This window comes from Macaca mulatta, chromosome 9 (assembly GCF_049350105.2).
Source record: "Macaca mulatta isolate MMU2019108-1 chromosome 9, T2T-MMU8v2.0, whole genome shotgun sequence".
Taxonomy (NCBI): Eukaryota; Metazoa; Chordata; class Mammalia; order Primates; family Cercopithecidae; genus Macaca; species Macaca mulatta.
In genome coordinates, this window is record NC_133414.1 from 101,319,180 (window position 1) to 101,344,312 (window position 25,133).

Below are 25,133 nucleotides of genomic sequence, written 5' to 3' on the forward strand. Positions count from 1 at the left end.
AAAAAAAAAAAGTGAACCCTAATATAAACTATGGACTTTGTGTGAATGTAGGTTCATCAGCTGTAACAATTACAATTCCACTCTGCAGGGGATGTTCATAACAGGGGAGTGTGGGGACCAGAGGGTATATGGGAAATCTCTGTACCTTCCACTCAATTTTGCTGTGAACTTAAAACTGCTTTAAAAAATAAAATTTAATAAAAATTTTTAAAGCTGAATAAAAGTTAAATAGATAAAAAGGCTCACACACACAAATTCATAAATATATGTGTCTGTGTCTGCCTGTAAGAATTTATTTTCTACTCACCTGTACCTGAGACAGTGATACAGCAGAAAAAAAACAAAGATGTAGGAGCCAAAGAAACCTGACCTCAAGCTGCTTACCTATTGCTGAGACCATTCAGTTATTCAAAACAAGCCTTGCCGGGCGCAGTGGCTCAAGCCTGTAATCCCAGCACTTTGGGAGGCCGAGACGGGCGGATCACGAGGTCAGGAGATCGAGACCATCCTGGCTAACACGGTGAAACCCCGTCTCTACTAAAAATACAAAAAACTAGCCGGGTGCGGTGGTGGGCGCCTGTAGTCCCAGCTACTTGGGAGGCTGAGGCAGGAGAATGGCGTGAACCCGGGAGGCGGAGCTTGCAGTGAGCTGAGATCCGGCCACTGCACTCCAGCCTGGGCGACAAAGCGAGACTCTGTCTTTAAAAAAAAAAAAAAACAAAAAAAAAACAAGCCTTTACTGAGTACCAACTATGTGCCAGGCATTCTTCTCAGCACTGAGAACACAGCAGAGAACAAAAACAAGAGGAAAAACAAATACCCCCGTGGAGCTGACATTATACTGACCATGAGTTTTATTCACTCATTTGATTGATTGATTGATTGATTGATTGATTGAGATAGGGTCTTGCTCTGTGGCCCAGGATGGAGTGCAGTGGCATGATCTCCCCTCACAGCAACCTCCACCTCCTGGGCTCAAGTGATCCTTCCATCTCAACCTCCTGAGTAGCTGGGATTTCGGGCATGCACCACCACACCCAGCTAATTTTTGTGTTTTTTGTAGAGACAGTGTTTCACCATGTTCCCAGGCTGTTCTCGAACTCCTGACTCAAGCAATCCACCCACCTCAGCTTCCCAAAGTGCTGGGATTACATCCAGGTGTGAGCCACCACGCCCAGTCTGACCATGAGTTTTAGACAGCTCAGACAAACCTAGGCTCAACTCTGTCCTCTCCAAGTTCTGATGTGACACCTTGGGGAAACTTCTCCTAAAATTAGTATCACTTCCTGAAGAGGAGAAATGATAATACACATTTTATAGGACATAGTGAGATATGAGATATTATATGAAAAGTAGGTAGCAAAGTGTCTGACACACAGTAAGAGTTGACTATACATCAACTCATAGAATTAAGTTGCTTAACCAGCCTGCGTCTCAGTTCCAAAAATAATTATTAAGAGGAATAAGTGAGGTAAGTACCCAGCATAGTGACTGACACATGGGTCACAGTAAACAAATGAGAGCTTCCTTTGCCCTCTGCTCATTCTTTACAATAGTGAAAAACTGGAAATAAGCTAATTGTCAAGTGGTCAAATAATTCATTGAAATCCACTTGGTACAATAATTATCTATCGACCATGACAAGGACAGTGACAGCATAGAAAAGCTTATAACATACCTTGCAAAAGGAAAAAAAAAGCAAAATACAAAATTATAGACTACTCTGAATTATAGCTATGCAAAAATAATGTACACCAAAGAGGAGTGAAAAATACCAAGGAAAAATGAGAAGAATGATTTGTCCGGATGATAAGACTATAAGTGAATTGACAAATGTTCACTTCTGCTAATGTCCTAATATAGATTTGGTAACTAGCAAATTGTTTTTAAATGACAGTTCTGCTGCAAGGCAGCTTCTGTGGACCACTCTGGAAGGCACTGCTCACATACCTGAAAATATACATGGTACTCCCTGGAGTTGTACAACCTAGGGATGCTGTACCCTCATGTTGTTAAAATAGCAGGACCCCAGGCCAAGAGTATAAAATGATTCCCATAACTTTTTTTTTTTTTAAAAGAGACAAGGTCTTGTCTTATCACCTAGACGGGAGTGCAGTGGCATGACTGCTCACTGCAGCCTCAAACTCCTGGACTCACGTGATCCTCCCACCTCAGGTCCCTGAAGAACTGGGATTACAGGCATGTACCACAACATCCAGCCAATTTTTTAAAAAAATTTTCATAGAGGTGAGGTCTTACTATGTTGCCCAGGCTGGTTTCAAACTCCTGGCCTCAAGTGATTCTCTTGCCTTGGCCTCTCAAAGTGCGGGGATTACAGAAGTGAGCCATCATGTCTGGCTGCTGTGATTTTCTAATGACAAAATAGAAATGCCAGGGCCATGTAGATGAACTTTTACCCATGGGGAGAAAATAGAAAGCAAATAGGACAATATTAGGGCTGCTTTATGTGCTCATTTTTGCCTTCAAAGGTTCATTTTAATGTGATAGTAACAAGACTAAATTTACTATGAAAAGTGTATGTGGAAGGCACTGTGGTAGATACAGCATCTTATGCACAGGCTTCTTGGCTTCAATGAAGAAGATGATAATCCAGCTGGGAAAATATGTAAAATGATCATTAAAAATTCAAAATTATAAACATCAGTGTGACAATAATAATTACCAAAATTAATTCATCACTAAATTATAGTTGAAAAATGTGTAACTGCAGGCAGCAGCAGCATCTCATGGTAACTGTACAATGCAGTGAGAATGGTGACCGGGAGCTGTACGATGCAGTGGCTCTGCCCTACTGATGGCGCCCAACACTTTCTAGAAAGAGGGGCTTTCCTGCTCATGCCACAGCTCCTTAGGTATGTTGAGACACTTTTCACCCACCAAGAGTGATCGGGGACTAGGCCATGAGGAAGGCGACTTGACTTTCAAAGGCCAGGAACGGGATGCTCCCACAGGTCAGGTCATTTCCAACAAAAACAACTGCAATCGTCTTCCCTCAGGATGGAGAGTCAGAGTGAGGCAAGAGGAAGGCTCGGTAGGTGGCCTAATTCCTTGGCACTTGTTCCAGTCTGTGCCTCTGTAGTTAACACGGAAAACCCGGGGCTGCCTAGTCCACTCCTCAGGGGAGAGTGTCCAGAGAAAGGCAGGAATGGTTTGAAACCAGAGAGGGCCCTGGGGCAAGGATAATTGCAAGAGGAGGAGGAGGGTGATGTGTGGCAGCCAGGCCAGGACAGAGGCTGGGAGGGGAGATGTTGGCCAGTGCATGGGACCAGGACTCAGCTCCCCACCTTCTCTCGATGGGAATGTTCAAAATTTCCCTGAAGTCCCTGTACTTCCCTCTCTAACCTCCAGGAGCTTTGAATGGGGAAATGTGGAAGTTGACAAGTTGAAGACATATCAGGAAAGTCTTTAAACATCCCCAATAAATAACTCCTGGATTCCCAAGGGCAATGAGGAGCTACTGCAGTTTTCCTGGGAGGTGAGTGTGAAGCAAGGAATGGCATGTGGACAGCTGGAGCACACGCTACCCAGGAGACCATGCCTAGGGCGGCTGAGCAGCTTCTAAGAACATCTGTAAATACCCTTGTTCCACCAGACCTAATTCACACCTGCACAACACTTTTCTCAGGGAATTACTTTATCCTTTGAAGGAGAGCCTTCTAAAGAACAAGTCAAAGCCACTATTTTTCTAATTGTCCTTTTTTGTTTGTTTGGGTTTGTCCATCCCCTACTTCAAGCTGAATACAAAAGCTCAATTAACAACAGACACAAAAGAGGCACCAGATGGGAAGGAAACAGTGAATCTATTCTTTACAAGCTAAATGTTTTCAAATCTGGAGAATCCGGGCCAAGCACTGCAAAGGGTACTGCAGACCACACTGTTTCCTCATGGGAAATGCTGGCAGATGAGGAAAGCGACTGATGAAGAAAGGTAAATGTCTGACAAATGGCATGGCTTTAGAGCAATGGAGGCCACTCAGCTGTGTCCTCCACATTCAGGTGAAAAGTTTTTAATGGAAATCTGCTGTATCTTAAGCAGTACACTAGAAGGTAAAATATCAAGAGGTGATCTGAAAACACACATTACGTTTTGTGTAAACCTTTAGTGGTGCCTACTGAGTAGCAGCCACTGCTATTAGGTTGTTGCAAAAGTCATTGTGGTTTTTGCCCCTAAAAAGCAATGGCAGTCCCGGGCGTGGTGACTCGCCTGTAATCCCAGCACTTTGGGAGGCCAAGGCGGGCGGATCACCTGAGGTTAAGAGTTTGAGGCCTGCCTAGCCAACATGGCAAAACCCTAGTGGTGGGTGCCTGTAATCCCAGCTACTCAGGAGGCTGAGGCAGGAGAATTTTTGGAACCCAAGAGGTGGAGGTTGTGGTCAGCCAAGATCGCACCACTGGACTCTAGCCTAGGTGACAGAGAGGGATTCCATTAGCCCCCACCCCCAAGACATAAAAAAGTAAGGCAAAAACCACAATTACTTTTGCCCCAACCTAATAGATGCTAGGAATGCAAAGATGGGTAACCCCGCTCCCTCCCACAGGGAACTGCATCCTCTAGGGAGACAGACACACAATGACTGTCTAGCCCAGGAAGAAGAAGGCTAGAACACCACTCAGGAAGGCCCAGAAGGAGAAAGTTACTTGGCCAGAGGGAGAAATATTTGACCTGGATTCTAAGTAAGAGACAGATGTTTCCACAAAGGGTTCTAGAGAAAACATAGGAGCCAGATGAACAGAGAGCTGACATCCCACCCAGGCCTTGGCCAGGTGGGACCAGTGTGCACACGAAAGGCTCCCTGCCTGATTCTGATGCGCAGCCAGGCTGGGGAACAACTAGGAAAAGTTGTTGTCTGAAAAAAGTGCCTTGTCTGACCTGGGAACACAGGGAACAGGAAGGACTTCATGGGATGCACCTCCTTCCAGGCTGGGCCAGTTTCCTTTCATCTGAGAACAAAAAAGTCTCTTCTGAGGAGGGAGATGCAGAGGACATAACTTACTGAGCTTCCAGAGACGGCAGTTCCATTAGGCATCATGGATCCTCAACAAAGAAAATAGTATCAAATCCTAGCATGGAAAACCTTTAAAAATGGCTGCTAAACTGCTTGCCCCTTCCCTCTGGCACTGGGTGAATACAAAAGGGAATGATATTGACTGGACGCTGGAAGCAGGCCCAGCCAACTGTCTACCAGCTTCTCTCACCTGCTCCCAGCAGGGGGAAGAAAGGAAGGTACAACGTGGTTCTTTCCCATCCCACCACCAAACAAGGATTTAAGGATTTACTGGCAAAGGATGTTTCTCTCTGGGAAGGTAAAACCTATTGCCGCTCACATCTTCCAGGGAACTATTTCAGATTTCACTTCACCTTGCTGAGAATAGCTGATTGAAATGATAGCTAGCGCCGATTGCACGCTTATATGCTGTAGGTACTGTACTGAAAATCCTTTGAAGTTGGCACTACTGCCATTGAACAGAACAGGGAATTGTGGCAGAGAAGTCAAGTAACTTGCCTAAGGCTGAACGAGAGCTAGGAAGCGGGGGAGTTGGAGTCTAACAAGGTGTGTCTGACACCACAGGCCATGCTTTTCACCGCTTTGCTAGGGACAGAAGGTTAACAAGAGAGAAGTCTCTAGAACACACTGAGGGTTTCTGGCTGAAGGCAGGAAGCTCTTTTTGAGAGGATATGGACAAAGTGCTTGAAGAAAGTAATCTCTAGTAGATGGAGGGGATAGGGAACGAAAGGAGAGGCACCCACTCAGCCTCGCCTGCTCAGGCAGCTGCTCCAAGGCCCAACCTGCTCAATGCACTCAGGCACCCTGAAGCCCTGTTTGTCTGAGTGACAAACCAGCATGACAGATCAAGGGCTGCCTTCCCCAACTGTGCCCTATGGGTGGCTCTAGGAGGGCTGGGGATTAAGGGAAAAGACTAAAGGACCATTTCTCAGCCTGGAGATGGCACGTGAGTTCATCATGGCCCTATAGGACAAAACTGACAAAGAAGCAGCCCAGTGCCAGTCCACCATGACGCTGCCTTCCCAGTGTGGGTGGAAGCCAGGAGGGGATTACTCAGGCTCCGAAACTGAATGTGCTGAGCCCACAGTTCCGCAGGAGGAAGATGACCGGGTGGGTGGGGAAGTTCCTCCTGCCTCCCAAGGCACTGGCCTTCTCTGCCAGGATGCTGAGTCCGGACAGGACCCTGTCACACTCCAAAACACATGTGAGAAACCAGCTGAGGTCCAGGGCAGAACCAAAACAGAGAACAAAGGAGGAGGTCAGACACCGGGGCATTAGCATGAAGCAGACCTCAGTTCTTACTGCTACAAAATTTCGTACGATTTGCTCAACTCTCTGTGAAGTATAGGTGTTCTTTTCTAAAGTGAGAATGATGAAGTAGTTAATACATAGTAGAGCTGAATAAATAATGGTCCCTGATAGTAACATAATAAATCTATGCAGTTGGTCCTTAAACAATACAGGTTTGAACTGCACAGGTCCACTCATACATGAATTCTTTTTCAATAAACATTGAAAAATTTGTTGGAGATTTGCAACAATTTGAGAAAAACAGACCAACTCTAGTCTAGAAATAATAACAAGTTACTAAAAGTTTAGGTATGTCATGAATGTATAAAATATATTTAGATATTGGCCTATTTTTTATTTATTACCATAAATATACACGAAGTATAAAAAGTTAACATTTTCTTTTTTTTTTTTTTTTTTTTGAAACGGAGTCTCACTCTGTAGCCCAGGCTGGAGTGCAGTGGCCAGATCTCAGCTCACTGCAAGCTCCGCCTCCCGGGTTCACGCCATTCTCCTGTCTCAGCCTCCCGAGTAGCTGGGACTACAGGCGCCCGCCACCTCGCCCGGCTAGTTTTTTGTATTTTTTAGTAGAGACGGGGTTTCACCATGTTAGCCAGGATGGTCTCGATCTCCTGACCTCGTGATCCGCCCGTCTCGGCCTCCCAAAGTGCTAGGATTACAGGCTTGAGCCACCACGCCCGGCCAAAGTTAACATTTTCAAAACTTAGACACACACTTACAGACCATACATGGTGCCATTGACAGTTAAGAGAAATGTAAACAAATGTAAAGATGCGGTATTAAATCATAACTGCATAAAATTAACTAGAATATATTGTGTACTACTGTAATAATTTTGTAGCCACCTCCTGTTGCTCTTGTGGTGAGTGTTGTAAATATCTGCTTAAATTTCCCGTGACACTAATCATCTCCACGTGAGCAGTTCGTCTCTCCAGTAAATGCATATTGCAGTAAACAGTGATCTCTTGCAGTTCTCATATGTTTTTCATCATGTTTAGTGCAATATCATAAACGTTGAGTAACACCATGGGACCCATACAAAGAACTAATAGTGATCTGGGAGTGCTCCCAAAAAGCAGAGAAAAATCCAGACAAGAAAAAGTTGGATTGCTTGATATGTGTCATAGATTAAGGTCTGCAGCTTCAATTATCTTCATTTCAAAATAAATAACATATAACGACAACTGTTAAAAAAAAAAAAAAAGGGAAATAAAGTTTGTGAAGCCATTTGTCATTGTAGCTATGACAGCAAATGCCAAAACCTTGCACTTTTTCTGAAATACCTTTGATCTCATATTGAAAATGCAGCTTTGATGTGGGTGCAGAATTGCCCTAATATGATTCTAGACTCTTATATTCAAGATAAAGCAAGAATAGATTCTAGACTCTAAGAGTCAAGAAAAAGCAAAGTCATTATGTGACAACTTAAAGAAAAAAGAAGGCGAAGAATCTAAAGTTGGAGAATTTAATGCCAATAAAAGATGTTTTGATAATTTTACAAAGAGGTTTGTTTGGCTTTTAAAATGCCAAGACAGACCAGGCACGGTGGCTCATGTTTGTAATCCCAGCACTTTGGGAGGCCAAAGTGGGAGGATCTCTTGAGGCCAGGAGTTCGAAACCAGCCTGGAAAACACAGTGAGATCCCATCTCTATCAAAAATTGCTTTAAAAATTAGCCGAGTATGTTTGGCACGTGTTTGTAGTCCTAGTTACTTAGAAGGCTGAAGTAAGAAGACTGCTTGAGCCTAGGAGTTTGAGGTTACAGTGAGCTATAATGGTGCCACTGCACTCCAGCTGGGTGACAGAGCAAGATGTCATCTCTAAAAAGCCAAAAATTAATTAATTTTAAGAATTAAAAATTTTAAAAACTTTAAAAATATGCTAAGATAACAGAAGCAGCAGCTTCTGCCAGCCAAGAGGCCACATATAAGTTCCTGGAAGAAAACGTGTCTGCCTGAACAGGTTTTTAATGCAGATGAAAGTGTTCCATTCTGAAAAAAAACAAATCCCACAAAGGACATTTATTAGTAAGGAAGAGAAGCAAGCACCAGGATTTAAGACAGGAAGGGATAGGCTAACTCTACTGTTCTGTGCAAATGCAGTAGGGTTGATGGTCAGGTCTGCCCTTATCTATAAATCTGCTAATCCCTGAGCCTTGAAGGGAAAATATAGACATCAGCTGTCAGTCTTTTGGCTGTACAATAAGAAGGTCTGGACAATGAGAACTATTTTTCCAGATTGGTTCCATTGATGCTTTTTTTCCTGAAGTCAGGAAGCACCTTGCCAGTAAGGGAATGTCTTTCAAAGTTCTTTTGATATTGGACAATGCCTCCGGCCACACAGAACCCCATGAATTCAATACCAAAGGCATCGAAGTGGTCTACTTGCCCCCAAACACATCTTTAATTCAGTCTCTAAATCAGGAGGTCATAAAGTCCTTTAAGGCTCATTATACACATACACTATGGAAACGATGGACAATGTTATGGAAGAGAATCCCAACAGAGAGAACATCATGAAGGTCTGGAAGAATTACACCACTGAAGATGCCACTGCTGTTACAGAAAAAGCTGTTAAAGTTATCAAGCCTGAAACAATAAATTCTTGCTGGAGAAATTGTGTCCAGATGTTGTGCATGACTTCACAGAATCCATATCCATGACTTAGCCAATCAAGGAAATCAAGAAAAAGATTGTGGATATGACAAAAAGGTGGAGGGTGGGAGCAGGTAAAGAGTTTCAAGATATGCATCTTAAATAAAGTCAAGAGCTAAAAGGCACACCAGAGGAATTTACAGAAGATAACTTGATGGAGATGAGTGCTTTCTAAAACAGCACCAGACTATGGGAAAGAAGACATGGGAGATACAGTACCAGAAAACAAACTGATATTAGACAATTCAGGAGAAGGGTGGCAACTGCAATTATTCAAGACTTCCTTTACAACACTGATGCTTCTACGACACAGGCACTGAAACTAAAGCGAATGATGGAAGAATTGCTATTCTATAGAAACATTTCTAGGGAAATGAAAAAAGGTCAGAAATTACAATGTATTTTTATGAAGTTACCCTGAATGTGCCTACTTCTCCTGTCTCCCCTTCCACTTCCTCCCCCTCTTCCACCTCTGCTATAGGACAGCAAGACCAACTCTTCCTCTTCCTCCTCTTCCTTAGCCTGTTCCAACATGAGAATGAAGACCTTTATGATGATCCACTTCCACTTAATGAATAGTAAATACATTTTCTTTTCTTTATGATTTCCTTATAACATTTTCTTTCTCTAGTTTACTTATGGTAAGAATATAGTATATAATACATATAATATATAAAATATATGTTAATCGGCTATGTACATTATAGGTAAGCCCTCTGGTCAACTAGGTTATTAGTTAAATTTTGAGGAATGCAAAAGTTATATGCAGTTTTCAATAGCTCTGGAGGCCAGCACCCCTAACCCCCATGTTGTTAAAGAGTCAACTGTAAGTAATAAAATATTATTAGAACATAACCGCTATGAAGAAGGATAAAGTGAAGTGGTATTCTTTGGTCCAGGTAATATAATCATAGTAACAGCAAGAGTGTACTAAATGTTGACTATGTGTCAGGCACCATGCTAAGCACTTAAGCGCTTTACATGCATTATCTCAGATAAGTCACCTAACAGCTCTCTGAGTTGGTGTAGTAGGCAGAAGCAGGACATCTAGAAGATACAGGACATCTAAGTCAGATACTTTCCATAGTGTGACTTTATCAGGGACATCATAGCTGTTCTGAGGCCTGAGAAGAGGACCAAGTGGGCAGGAACAGTCATGGGCTGTGTGACTCCCACCTTCACTACCCATCAGCTGCTTTATCTTGGGCAAGTTAATTAACCCCTATAAACCTTGGTTTCCTCATCTGTAAAACAGGAGGTAATAGGAGTTCTTACACCCTAGAATTGTATGAAAGTTCACCTGATGATTCACACAGAGCACAGTGCTTGACCAGTCCACAGGACACATTCAGAGAGTCACATGGCCTTTGCCACTGTGCAGTCCACAGCACTCACACTTCACTGTCACCCTGCTAGGGAGCAGGTGGCCTGCAAGGGTGAACACAACAAGAGCGCCCTGCATCACAGAGCAGGGAAGAAAACCGTTCCATGCCTCAGAAAGCTGTTTTCCCCACCACTAGCAATAGTCACTCTGATCACCAGGCAACATGAAAGCAGTAATGTGGTCTGTCTTGTTCACTGCAGAACTTTCCAGGACATTGTCATAATTAGAGTTTTCCATACACCCAGGATGGTGCTGGGCCATTTACATCATTCTTCCTCCTTTGGCGCCTCTGAGTCTTAGAGAGAATAAATCATTTGACCCAGGACACACAATTAGTATATGATGGAGCTGGGAATCAAACCCAGGTCATGTGACAAACGTGCCCATCATCTCCATGCCAAATTGCCTTTCTGTCTTCCCTGACCCTCTCTGTCACCACGGCCTGTCCTCATACAGCTTTGCAGCACAGCAACTTGAGTTCCAGAGTTTCAGAGTTGACCGAATTTTGGGAAATTATCCAGCTCTCATCCAAAATGCTCCCTCAACAGAAGGAGCAGAGGGTCCACAGAAGAAGGCACTTTCAGGGGACGCAGGGCTAGAGATGACACAGTGCGTGTCACCTGACCCCCCAGACATAGTTCTATGACATTTCTTACTTTTCTTACTTCTGTCCACTGTAAACAAAGGCATCTTCCTCCTTTCCATACAATTTAGAATATATCCCTGTCATGGAGGGCTTAATCCTGAAGAAGTCAATATCAAAGACCACCATCAAATCCACGTTGATATTTCAAAATTAAAAACAGAGGCTGGGCACCATGGTTCATGTCTGTTATCCCAGCCCTTTGGGAGGCTGAGGGAGGATCATTTGAGGCTGCAGTAAGCTATGATCGTACCACTGCACTCTAGCCTGGGAGACAGGACGAGACTTTTAAAATATTTATTTATTCATTTAAATATTTTAGATAAATAAATGTCTTAAAAGAAACTGTATCACCTGCATTTATTATAATATATTTCACAGGCCTTATCAAATTTTCACAACAGTCTATGAAGGAGCCAGTATTATTCTTCCTGTTTAATAACTGAATAAGTCAAAACTTCGAGAGGTAAAGAAAATTGGCAAGTCACACAGCTAGTTAAATAGTAGAGCCAGAACTTACACCCATGACTGGTGGCTCTTCACATGTTCACCTTAATCACGAGGCAATACAGCTTCAAGTTTTACCCACCACAGGAAGCTTTCAAGTTGTGTTCGTGGACTCCTAGGAGTCCAGGAGTAGGAAATCCTTAATGCAGTGTGGCCTTGAGCAGGGGACACTATTAAATTGCAGTGTCACAGGAGGGTTGCAGGAGCATACTTGGGTAGACTGCAGCCTGGAGTTAAAGCAATTTACCATTTAAAGAGAATCAGAAAAGTCTTCACCCCCACAGAGTCTGGTGGGGATGACAGAGGTCACACACATCATCATCTACATAATAATATATTGTTTATTGTCTTAATTGTAATGGAGAAAAACACAGAGAACTATGAGAATATGTAGCCAGGTGCCTGATCTGTTGTGAAAGGCTGAGGAAATCCTCCCTGAAGATGTGAAAATTAGGTTGAAGACAGAGGACAGGTCAGAGCGGTAACCAGGAGGAAGAGGAGGGAAGGGGACAGGGCAGAGTACTGTCTTCCTTTCCACTCGGCTCTCTGCTCTGATCCCATCCTGGGCCTATGAGACAAACTGTACAGCTGACCTCACTTATGCTGCTCCATTAGGCAAAGGTTCTGAATGCAATCCCCTACTCAACGCACCATCAGAGTGCTACATGAGCCTGAGTTCAGCCCAAGTCACCAGGCTCAGGCATTGATTAATGAACCCGCATCTGTTCGGCACCATCAGGGGTGAGGAATTACATCCCCGATCACCAAGGCCTATGTGTAGCCTGTTAGAGCACTGCAGTGATTCAAAAAATAGTTTCTTTAGAAGTGAAGGATTTTTCTATAAAGAAAGAAAAATCTAGAAATCAATCAGAATTCTAAAATAAACAATCAAAGCAAAATATAAGTTGATAGTCTCCTTCTAAAGACTTAACTCACAAGCCATGCTGTGAATTTTCAGGTATGACTCTTAATATCTCAATGGGCAACCCCTGGGGAATCTTTGCTGAGGCCACAGTTGAAAAGCCTGTTTCTGGATGCTGAAGGCAGTCATTCCAGGCTTTCACAGTCTAGAGCGCCACTTCACCCACTTGGCAATCTGATGCATAACTTTCAGATACAAATGTGCCACTCTTGGTGTTTTGATGATTGGCCAATATCCTAGTCAGGCAAGAAGTAAATCTGCCTTGTTGTTGCTGTTTTACGTATTTAATGCAAGACCAGTGGGTATTTCCTTATTTTAGTCAAATAAAATATATATTGTGCATATCACGGGATCAATTGGTTAATATTTATTATGTAAGGCCACATTCTCCAGTTCAAAGATCACTGAATCTGTAGTTAGACAGGCCAGGCCATGACCCTCCGACCTGCGGCAAATTCCTTTCCCTATTTGAACCTGGCTATCTTATCCAACAAAATGAGGGTGTTAGTCTAGAACACAAGTTGCCAAAACCAAGAATTCTACCTTGGAACCCACCAGTGAAGTGTGTTAAAAAAAACAAAAATCCCTAGCCCAGGCAGGAATCTGAGATCCCTCTAGTGCTAACTCCCTATGACTTTCTGAAATAAGGCTGAGCAGATGAAAACAGAGCCACTTCCCTGTGAAGGATTAATTTCTGAATCTCAGTTCCCTTCAGGAGCAAAGGGTTGCTCAACACTTTCGAAGAAGGTTGCTTAATGATGGGAAACAACACGCACATACTGCACAAGTAGCCAAGGGCTACTACCATACAGAATGGAGGTAAAAAGTACAAATACCAGCTAGGACGGAATATTTAAGGAACAGCGTATATCTTCATTTCTGAGACTCCTGAAGCTTTCTGAATGGCAATTTCACATAATTATAGCTGAGTTTTAAGAAACTTAATCCTGCAAAACCATGTAGGATGAACGAGAACAGGAAGGCTGGCAGAGAAAAGAGCAGTTAGGTAAAGCTTTTAAGCAAATATGGGCAGAGAAGCCATGTGGCCAAGCCCTGTGTTAATAAAAAAAAATCCGATCTCCAAGTGAGGCTACACAGTGAGTCAAAGAGGCCTACGGCAACAGGACTGAAAGATGCCCACCATTCAGCTGTAGACTCAGGTTCCACAAGGAATGTGGTACCAAAAAATGAATAATGTTTTAATATATTTTTTAATTACTTGGAAATAGTATGAAGGTATAGCAGTATTTTTGTGTGTATTAAAAGCATTAATTTCTTAAACTATATAAGCAAACTGAATTTTCAAAATCCTGTTTGGAAATTCTTTCTTTTTGTTAACATACGAGGAGCCTTGAAAAGGGAAATGGCTCAAGGCTCTCTCAGCTGCTGCGCTTATTTCAGGCACCCAGTTAAGTGGTAACAAGAGCCTAATGTAGCACGGTGATCAGGGAAACAGAAGAAAAATATGAACTGAAGCAATTTAATGTGGGTGGCCTAGAAAGGACCCGTGGTCAAGAATGATTCTGCAGATTCCAGGCTAGGTCATTAGGATGCTGGTGCTATTAATAATAGAGGAGGAAGTCAGGAGGGGAAGTGGGATGCATGAGAAGAGGACATGTTTCACTTTGGGTGTGAAAGGCCTTTTCCATTCTTTTTATCTATTTGTCTTTAAACAGCCGAAATAACACCAGTGGCAACAACCTCGCTCTTGAATACGAGTGGAGGACAGTAAAGAGCCTCTGTCCATGCTCTGTTTTAGACTGTGGAAATGCAAACCATCAGAAAAGTACCCATGCAGTTCTTAGGAAAATCACAATTCCTTTAGAGAACTGAGTTGTTCACCGTAGACTTCCTTGAAAACTCCCCATTGAGGTTAGCTCACAGCAGGTATGACATTCATATCAGTGATCCCCTACAGGGAGGGCCTCTTCAGAATACAGAAAGAACATAAGGATCAAATGCTATGAACAGATTTAGCTTAGAGTAAGTACTTTCGGTCTATATTCCCCCATTCTTTTTTTTTTTTTTTTTTTTTTTTTTGAGACTGAGTCTGGCTCTGTCGCCCAGGCTGGAGTGCAGTGGCCGGATCTCAGCTCACTGCAAGCTCCGCCTCCCGGGTTTACGTCATTCTCCTGCCTCAGCCTCCGGAGTAGCTGGGACCACAGGCGCCCGCCACCTCGCCCGGCTAGTTTTTTGTATTTTTTAGTGGAGACGGGGTTTCACCGTGTTAGCCAGGATGGTCTCGATCTCCTGACCTTGTGATCCGCCCGTCTCAGCCTCCCAAAGTGCTGGGATTACAGGCTTGAGCCACCGCGCCCGGCTTATATTCCCCCATTCTAAAGACCTAGACTCTCCACTCTCCCAATCCCCAACCCTCCTGCCAAAAATAAAATAAAGTATATATAATATAGAGGTTTTAAAAAAATGAAAAACAAAAGCACACAAGAAGTCAGGGGCAGACCCAGGTCTAGCACCAAGGTCCCATAAGTCTCCTTTCTATTACCTGGGAGCATATCAAGACTCATGCTCACTTTCTTCATATTCCAGGGCACTGCACCTTCCCCTCCAACAGTGTGATACACACAGGTAGAGCATGTGACTCTGAGTGTTTTAACCACTGTATGGAGAAAGAAGTCTGAAGGTGGATATAGGAGGAGGGCTCTCAGCATGTTTTATTGAAATTCTTACCATCGTTTAACAGTGATTCACTCATTACTAATTAATCAACTATAATTTTAAGAAAAATAATACAAAACATTTTTCTTTATATAGTGTCTGAAATCAGTATACAGAGGTTATTCTTTGGCAGAAAAAAGGAAGGAAACCAAGATTATATGCTTGCTCTAGCATAAAATATGTTTTGAGTGTTTTGAGCACAGGAAAAACTAAAAGCTCTCACTATAAATTATCACTCATTTTATAACATATGTATAAAAAGGAAGCTTAATGGCATATATCTGTAAACCATAAAAATCTCAAGAGTTAGAAATCAAATTTCAAAAATAATGGTTGTCATGGCCACCTAAACATTATTAAAATATTATTATAGCTAGAACACATGGAAGAAAAAAGCTAAATTAGGATAAATTAAGAAAAAACAAAGCAAATAATAATACAATGCTCACATTAACACAGAGGGTTTTTAAGTTTGCTTTGAATAACAATTTGGGCAGGAATTGAGGCAAAGATGGCTCTGCTGCCCGTATAACACTTAAGTTAAAGAATAGCTACCTAACTACCTTAATCTAAACTTTAATTTCCCCAAGAAAAGTCTCCAGAGACAAAAAAATGTTACAGAATAAGCTACATCTTACTTGAACCCGGGAAGTGGAGGTTGCAGTGAGCCAAGATTGCACCATTGCATTCCAGCCTGGGCAACAAGAGCGAAAATCCGTCTCAAAAAAATAAATAAATAAATAAGCTACATCTGGAGAGTTAATTGAATAAAGATTAGATCCTTCTTCTGATACCTGCTTAATAATTTCAATCAGTCTGTCTAGAAATTCCTTTATCCGCACTGCAAACTGCAGTTTTGCTTGAGTTATGAGAGAAAAAAGATATACATATATATGTACATATATACTTTTAAAGCCAAAGCTACAAGAACTTTCATATATTCATAGTGATAGTTATCATCAGGACACGTGCACATGAAAATCAGCATGGCAATATATATCAAAATCACAAATGCATATATCCTGTGATCCAAAAATTCTATTTCTGGACATGTATTGTATACATAAACTTGCATACACAAAGGCTTATTTAGAGCAGCAATATTTGTTAACAGAAGACTGAAAATAGCACAAATGCTCATTAATAGGACACTTGGTAAATAAATCATGATACAGCCATATAGTGAAATACCATGCACCTCTGGAAGATGTGCTTTATGTGCTGTATGGAAAGATCTCCAAGTGCTAAGTAAAAATTCAAAGAAGAAAATAGTGCCATCTTTTGCATTAAAATGGAGGCAAGAGAAAAATAAGAATCTGTGTTTGTACTTGTTTCTAATGAGATTTTTGGAAATAAAAAGATTTTAAAATGAAGTTATTTTAGAAAGACACACAAAAAAGCAGGAAGTAGGGAGTGAGCGAGAATGGAGGCATTTTACTGCATGTCTTCTAATTCTCTGATTTTTAGATTATGTGAATTCAAAAAAATTAAATAATTTTTACATAGCAAAAGTCATTGACTTAATGCTCAAAACAGTTCATTAAACAAGATGCTTCCTTCAAAAAACAAAGCCACAGAGATTTCAGCATATCCTCAAATGAATCTGACCTTTGAACAAAAAATTGGATGACCCTTGTCCTTACTTCTTTAAAAGAAAATTATTTGTCTGTGCCTTGCAAAACTGCAATACAGCTAGTGCTCTGGTCTAAAAATAGTCCCATTTCAATGTTTTTAAGTTAAATCTGAACTTGGTTACTAACACAAAACCCAGCCAAATTCTGGCTTTTACTTTTAAGAGCGTTCCCATACCTTTGTCAGAATGGTTCTTCCTCCCATGAGGAATTCGGTTAAGGCACAGAATATATCCATCTTCTGTCTCAACCAGGTATTCCTCACTAGGGAATCCCCAGTAAGAGATAATTTCACTCTGTAGAGAAAAAGGACAATGGAAATTGGGTGAACAGAATCTGAAACCGTCTCCCACATTAACAAGCAAAGGAGCAGATAAACTATGTCCTCCAGGCTTTAAGAAAGCATTTGTCATTGAAATTTTAGCCTGCTAAATCTAGTGGCCCATCACAACAGTAAATCCTCCCTTGTTTCACGCTTGGGTTCTACCTACAGATGTTTGATTAAACTTCAGTTTCATCATTCTAGCATGTTTATACCAAATGTGTCTAACTTTACCACAGCTTGGGCCTCTTTGTTTCCATCCTGCCTACCAGGCACAAATAAATGCTCATTTCTTTCTTTTCTAAATATGCCAGCTAGAACTGTCAATGTATAAAATACTTTCTTTGTTTTGAGAGATCCCCTGCTGGCCAATAAAGCATAAAAAATATTAACCTGTTTTTATCAATGGACTAAAAAGATTACATAGAATGTCAAGGTGGGATGGAAGAAAAGTTGAACAAAATAGGGAATTATGGTCACATTCACTTCTCTACAGGAAAAGATTCATGGGACAATTGTTAATCAGGAGCTCAGTGGGATATTGATAATTCAAGTATCCAGAGGATTTAATGTAAATAAGCGCACATACCCTCTCTTATGTAAGTACTTGAAAGAATTTAATTTTATCATTCTTATTAAAAAAATTCTTTTAAAAGTTGGAAAAGTTGGGAGGCAAAAGAAAAGCTTTGAGCTAAGAAGTAAAACTTAACTCTAAGACCCTGCTATCAGGTCATACTCTCCTGGCTCACTGTGAATTTCTCTCTGAGTCCCTAAGCTTGCCAGATTCTTCGGCTGGGTCACTGCAACGTCTATTTTAAAGTTGCTGTTTTATTTAATAATTTGTACTTTTCTGATATTTTGTGCCTAAATGAAGTATTTCCAGAATTTGTTGTTTACTTAAGATTAATAACTTTCAGATGTTTTAATTAGTCGACTGGTTATTTTTGCATATTTGTTCTAACAAAATTTTGCTCAGATACTTTGACTTCTGTATAGAAATATGTTCCCTGGACGTTCTTAATCACAATCTTTGTTCAATGTATTCTAAAACCATCACTCAATAGCGGTAAAGTTCTTGCAAAGTTTAAATACTTTTTTATAGTTTAAACAAACTTATTGAGACTTAAAAATGAAATGAATTAATAAATATCATAATTTAGCTTATTAAGAAGTATATATAACATTAAACTGAGGTTTGTTAACTACGGATTACCTGATGAGAAAAAGCTAGCAAACTGAACCTAGGATTCAGAGAAATTGGGCAAATTGTGGTGGCTCACGCCTGTAATCCCAGCACTTTGGAAGGCCGAGGCAGGCAGATCACCTGAGCTTAGGAGTTCAAGACCACCCTGGGCAACATGGTGAAACCCTGTCTCTACTAAAATACAAAATAAGGTAGCCAGGCGTGGTGGCACATGCCTGTAGTTCCAGCTACTCGGGAGGCTGAGGCTTGAGAATCGCTTGAGCCCCTGAGGTGGAGATTGCAATGAGCCAAGATGGCACCACTGCACTCCAGCCTGGGTGGGCGGGTGACAGAGTAAGACTCCGTCTCAAAAAAAAAAAAAAAGATTCAGAGAAATTGAAAAGCAAAGGAGTTGTAAAGAGATGAATGTATGAGTATGGCTTCATGTAGCTCACATAACTGGATCTGAGAAAATAACATTTGTCACAGATGCATTTTAAAAGTACATAACTTTGAGAAACTTACCACATTCATGTTTGTTTCAGGATTCACAGCTGTCAGTTTCCCTCCGGACGCCTCAGAATGCAGGGTCCAGAGAACCAAACAGACCACCAACCCCAAGAACCGCATTTTCATTCTGTATAATAAAACAGTCTATTATTATTTGCTCTTATTTTACTACACAAAAATATTCTGGTAAATTAATGCTCCCACAAAAAGTTCTGAACCAGATTTAGGGCAAGTAAAAGGTGACAGGAAAATATGAAACAAATGACTCCAGCCATATCTGAAAGGAGAAAATAAGGAATTTTTTATTTCATTTATTTTTTTTATTTATTTTTATTTTTATTTTTATTTTTTTGAGACAGAGTCTTACTCTGTCACCCAGGCTGGAGTGCAGTGGTGCCATCTCAGCTCACTGCAACCTCTACCTCCTGGGTTCAAGCAATTCTTCTGCTTCAGCCTCCCGAGTAGCTGGGACAACAGGTGCACACCACCACGCCAGGCTAATTCTTGTATTTTTAGTAGAGACAGGGTTTCACCATATTGGCCAAACTGGTCTCGAACTCCTGACTTCGTGATTCACCCACCTCAGATTCTCAAAGTGCTGGGATTACAGGCATGAGCCACCGTGCCCGGCCAGGAATTTTTTTTTTTTTTTTTTTTTGAGACTGAGTCTCGCTCTGTTACCCAGGCTGGAGTGCAGTGGCGTGATCTCCGCTCACCACAACCTCCACCTCCCGGGTTCAAGTGGTTCTGCTGCCTCAGCCTCCAGAGCAGCTGGGACTACAGGAGCGGGCCACCATGCCCAGCTAATTTTTGTATTTTTAGTAGAGACAGGTTTCACTATATTGGCAAAGCTGGTCTCAAACTCCTGACCTGGTGATCTGCCCGCCTCCGCCTCCCAGAGGAATTATTTCTAACTAAGAAACCTCCCACCCACCACCTCCAGTTAATATACGACCTTTGGAGTCCAGCATACCCACATACCTCCTAACCCCAAAGTTAAAAACAAATTGTTCATGGAGAAATAACAAAAGGTAAAACTTAGAAGGGGATAGTTTGAGAAAAAGAAAGAGCTACAAAATTTCTGAGCTTGCTTATTTCCTACCTCTTGCCCTCCACCTGTGATTTAGACATGTTTAAGTTCAGCCACTATTAGGTTTTCCTCCTACTTATTTAACCACTTCTGTTCTTGCCCCAATTATATGTCAGCAATTAAATTTGTCATTCATGGGGGAAAAAAATGAAACGAAAGAAAATAGAGCCTTCAAAAGAAAAAGAAAGGAAAAATTTGACCCGTTTCTCTCCTTCTGAAATTCTCTAACCATCAAATCAACAAAGACCATCTTGGTTTCTGGCAGTGATGACTCAAAATCACAGCAAAGACCTTGAGGATGCTGAAGGCAAAGTTAAATGCCTCTCCTAAGAAAACACAAATGGTTAGAGAAAAACATATGACTATAGTCCAGAACTTCTACATTTTCAAAAAATAAATAGAATCACTTAAAAAGATGCAGGCATGTATGCCCATACAAAGACTTGTACATAAATGTTTATAGCAGCTTTGGGTGTAATAGCCAAAAACTGGAAAAACCCAAATGCTTTAAATGGATGATTGGATAAATTATGGTATATACCTACTAGTCAGCTATAAAAGAGAATGAACACAAAACGATATAGATGAATCTCAAACTAATTATGCTGAAAGAAGCCAGATCAAAATAAAGAAAAACAAAAGTACTGTCTGATTCCCTTCATATAAAACTCCACAAAATGCTGTCTAATCTATATTCATAGAAAGCAGATCAGTGGTTTCCTGGGGAGAGAAGGGGCAGTAAGAAAGGATTACAAAGGAGTATGCACAAAGAATCTTTTGGGGGTGATGTACAGGTTCATAATATTGAATGTACCAATGGTTTCACACGTGTGTACACATGTAAAAACTTATACAATTGTACAATTGAAATATGCCATGCTATCGTATGTCAATAATACTCCAATACAGCTGTTCGTTTTTAGTCTTGTGTTTAAACTGAATATTCCACAAGTCTTAAGAAATTGATTCTCAGGAGATTGCAAAAGTGAACTGACTCCCTTCTGTTGATGGAATTCCTCCTGGGATTATTTTTTTTTCAAGAAGTAGTGAACTCTGAAATTCTTTTTTTCTTTTCTTTTCTTTTTTTTTTTTTTTTTTTTTTCACACAGAGTCTGGCTTTGTCGCCCAGGCTGGAGTGCAGTAGCGAGATCTTGGCTCACTGCAAGCTCCGCCTCGTGGGTTCACGCCATTCTCCTGCCTCAGCCTCCCGAGTAGCTGGAACTACAGGGGCCCTCCACCACGCCCGGCTAATTTTGTTTTTGTATTTTTAGTAAAGACGGGGTTTCACCGTGTTAGCCAGGATGGTCTTGATCTCCTGGCCTCGTGATCCGCTGGCCTCGGCCTCCAAAAGTGCTAGGATTACAGGCGTGAGCCACCGCGCCCGGCCGTAAACTCCGAAATTCTAAACAGGAGCAAACGTTATCCCCTTCAGTGTGCACTGGCAAAGCAAGGCTACTGCTTCTACTTACAACTTTGTACTTCTTTATGATAGGAAGGATTGTACAGCCACAGGCTATTTTTTTTTTATCATAAACGCAACCTCCCAAAAGTCTATTATTACCAGGAACAAGGAGTAAACTGAAAGGGAAAAAATCAAAGGAATTACCACAATTTAAAACAGTAGCATCTGCAGTAGCTGCTTTCATTCAGCAGTTTTCCTACAGAACCTGCACCAGCTGCCTAGAGGAAGGTCCATGAGAGTAACAGCTAAATCTACTCAGCTGAAAATCTCACCCAGTTAAGTTTTCCTTCCAACACAACACTACATACTTAGTATGTTTTTCTCAACATACAAAGCCAAGCAATTCTTACAAAGGAGATAACTGTGAAAATCTCGAAGGAGGGGAAAAAAAAAAAACCCTCCAGTCTGAATTCAGTGTGCTTTTCTGGGCTGTATTAACACCTTTATCTCAGTTCTCTAGACTTCGTAACAATGCAATTAGATACTTGTCTGCCCTTATTTCACCCCAGCCCAAGGCCACAGGCACAGCCTGAGTCTGACTCAGCTTTGCACCCCAAGAACCAAGCGAAGTGCCATGTATATATTGGACGCATAGTACAAATTCTGAAAAAAGATAGGAGCAGCCCAACAGTTCAGTGGCAGAAGAAAAGGCCCCAACGCAGCATGCCATTTAGCTTTCTACTAACAACAATTATTACGACTCACATTTAAGCTCTAGCGAGGCGCCAGCCACCGCAGGGAGCGCATCTGATCTACTATGTCAATTACTCCTCCAACGACCCTATGGCAGTACCATTAATTCCATTTTTCAGGAATCTGAGGTTCACCCAGCTTAAGTACTGGAAGCAAAGTGTCAGCTGTTTAAAAAGCAATATCGCTGGGACTTTAACCAGGATTGATACCCAAGTCTGCTTTCGACCACGCCGTTGGCTAACAAGAGAGGTAGGATGGGAAGCCTGGAGGAGCTAATGGGAGGAGAGCACGAGGATAGAGAGGACTCAGACATCCCTGCTGTCCTCACGGTCCAGGAGCACTGGGCAACTTCACTGACCGGCGACCGCGCCTGTCCAGGAAAGTGAACAGCGCCCAGGGAAGAGTGGGCAACTTCAGCTCTCTGATTGGCAGATGCCTTGAGCCAACGCCCGCAGAAAAAGCACCCGCAGGCACCCCAGGCAAGACTCGCCGGGTTCAAACGCAGAGGGTCCTGCCGGCCGGCAGAGCCTCAGGGCGCGACCCTCCCCTTGCTGGAGGCACCAGCTTCCAAGCCGCACCCGCACCTGGCAGCGCCGCGGGGCCGGCACTCTCACCTGGAGCTGTCCAGCCGGGCCGCTGTCTCGAGTCGCAGTGCCAGCTCTCAGGGGCCGGGGTGCGGATAGGGTACCTGCAGGGGGCCTGGTCGGCCTTGTTCGGCGGGCGGGTGCCCACCACCCTTGGGCTATTTGTTCAGCCAATCAGAGCAGCCAGCCACCGGGAAGTGCCGCGGAGACTCCGCCCCAGCCCAGCGCGGCCGCTTGCCAGCTAGCCAGTTGATCCTGCAGAGCATGCGCTGTAGGCGGTCCTAAGAGATGGGACCCGTCCTCCGCCTCCCAGGCTGGCAGGTCCCCAGCTCTACCAGCGCGCCGCCTACGCATGCTCTCTTAGCAGAGGCTCTTTTAGGCGGCCTTCTGCTCCGCCCCCGAAGCTCCTGCAGGGCTGGCACCCTCAGCGCCTGACAGAGAGCATGTGGGCTCTATAAATGAAAGTGAATCATGTGCTCTGTTTAAAGCGTTTATCATTGTGCCTGATGCAAAGCAATCTTGCTGCTTTTAATTTATTATTATTAAAGATTTGTTAAAAGAGGAAACAATATTCAATATGCACATATTATTTATAAATCATTTTCTAAAACAAAGATTTTATTGAGCACCTACTAAATGCCAGGCAGTAGTAAGACAGTGGAGATATAGAAACGAACTAAGCAAGGTCCCTGTTCTCTTGTGTATATTCTGATGGGAAGAGACACATCATGAATAACTACATAATACATGAGGTGGTGATAAGTGCTATAAAGAAAAACAAAAACAAACAAACAACAACAACAAAAAAAACAAGGGGCTGGGCACAGTGGCTTATGCCTGTAATCCCAGCACTTTGGGAAGCTGAGGAGGGCAGATCACCTGAGGACAGGAGTTGAAGACCAGCCTGGCCAACATGGGGAAACTCCGTCTCTACTAAAAATACAAAATCAGCAGGTGTGGTGGTGTGCGCCTTTAATCCCAGCTACTTGGGAGACTGAGGTAGGAAAATTGATTGAACCAGGCAGGTGGAGGTTGCAGTGAGTGGAGATTATGCCACTGCACTCCAGCCTGGACAACAGAGTGAGACTCCATCTCAAAAAAAAAAAAAAAAACAGGGATAAGAAGGAGGATGATATGTATATGGTAATCAGAAAAGGACTCTGATGAAGTGACATCTAAGCACAGGCAAGGAGGTAGTCAATAGCCTTAGATACTGGAGAAAGCACATTCCGGGTGCAAATAGCAAGTACAAAGGCCCTGTGGTAGGAATATTCCTGGTGGGTCCTAGTCAGAGTGGTGAGGTCTTTGAGGCTAAAACAGAATGTACATAGTAGAAAGTAGTGGAACATTAAGTCCTAGAAGTTTGGTGCCTTGGGAGCCACTTGTCAAGATTTTACCATATCTTCTGACTAAGATGAGAAGCCAGTGGAATATTTTCAATAGAAGGGCAGCATAATCTAGTTTAGAAAGATCATTCTGAACTACAGAAGCAGGGAGACTAATTAGAAGGTGTATCAGTCTGTTCTCATGCTGCTAATAAAGACATACCCAAGACTGGGTAATGTATAAAGGAAAAAGGTTTAATTGACTCACAGTTCCACAGGACTGGGGAGGCCTCACAATCATGGCAGAAGGCAAAGGCATGTCTTACATGGTGGCAGAACTGAGAGAAAGAACCAAATGAAAGGGTTTTCCTGTTATAAAACTATCAGACCTTGTGAGACTTATTCACTACCACAAGAACAGTATGGGGTAAACTGTCCCCATGATTCAATGATCTCCCACCGGCTCCCTCCCACAACACATAGGAACTATGGGAGCTAAAATTCAAGATGAGATTTGGGTGGGGACACAACCAAACCATATCGTTCTGCCCCTGGCAACTCCCAAATCTCATGTCCTCACATTTCGAAAACCAATCATGCCGTCCCAATAGTCCCCCCAAGTCTTTTTTTTTTTTTTTTTTTTTTTTTTTTTGAGACGGAGTCTCGCTGTGTCTCCCAGGCTGGAGTGCAGTGGTGTGATCTCGGCTCACTGCAAGCTCCGCCTTCCGGGTTCACGCCATTCTCCCGCCTCAGCCTCCCAAGTAGCTGAGACTACAGGCGCCCGCCACCACGCCCGGCTAGTTTTTTGTATTTTTAGTAGAGACGGGGTTTCACCATGTTAGCCAGGATAGTCTCGATCTCCTGACCTCGTGATCCACCCGCCTCAGCCTCCCAAAGTGCTGGGATTACAGGCTTGAGCCACCGCGCCCGGCCCCCCCCCAAGTCTTAACTCATTTCAGCATTAACTCAAAAGTCCACAGTCCAAAGTCTAATGTGAGACAAGGCAAGTCCCTTCTACCTATTAGCCTGTAAAATCAAAAGCAAGTTAGTTGCTTCTTAGATACAATGGGGGTACTGGCATGGGATAAATACACCCATTTCAAATGGGAGAAACTGGCCAAAATGAAGGAGCTAAAAGCCCCATGCAAGTCCATATCCATCAAGGCAGTCAATTCTTAAAGCTGCAAAATGATCTCCTTTGACTCTATGT

At 42.5% G+C, this 25,133-nt stretch overlaps 1 protein-coding gene across 2 annotated transcripts in view; it reads right to left on the bottom strand.

The window, feature by feature from the left end:
- Positions 1-22,752, bottom strand: part of LIPA (lipase A, lysosomal acid type) — a 39,653-nt gene extending 16,901 nt beyond the window's left edge. The window contains exons 1-3 of one of the 2 annotated variants that reach the window (XM_015147627.3): positions 22,599-22,695; positions 18,785-18,896; positions 16,933-17,050 (exon numbers count right to left, since the gene is read on the bottom strand). In XM_015147627.3, the coding sequence (XP_015003113.1) occupies positions 16,933-17,050; positions 18,785-18,895 (229 nt within the window). In that variant the 5' untranslated portion in view covers position 18,896; positions 22,599-22,695. 2 annotated transcript variants of the gene reach the window in all.
- Between the last annotated feature and the right edge of the window lie 2,381 nt (positions 22,753-25,133).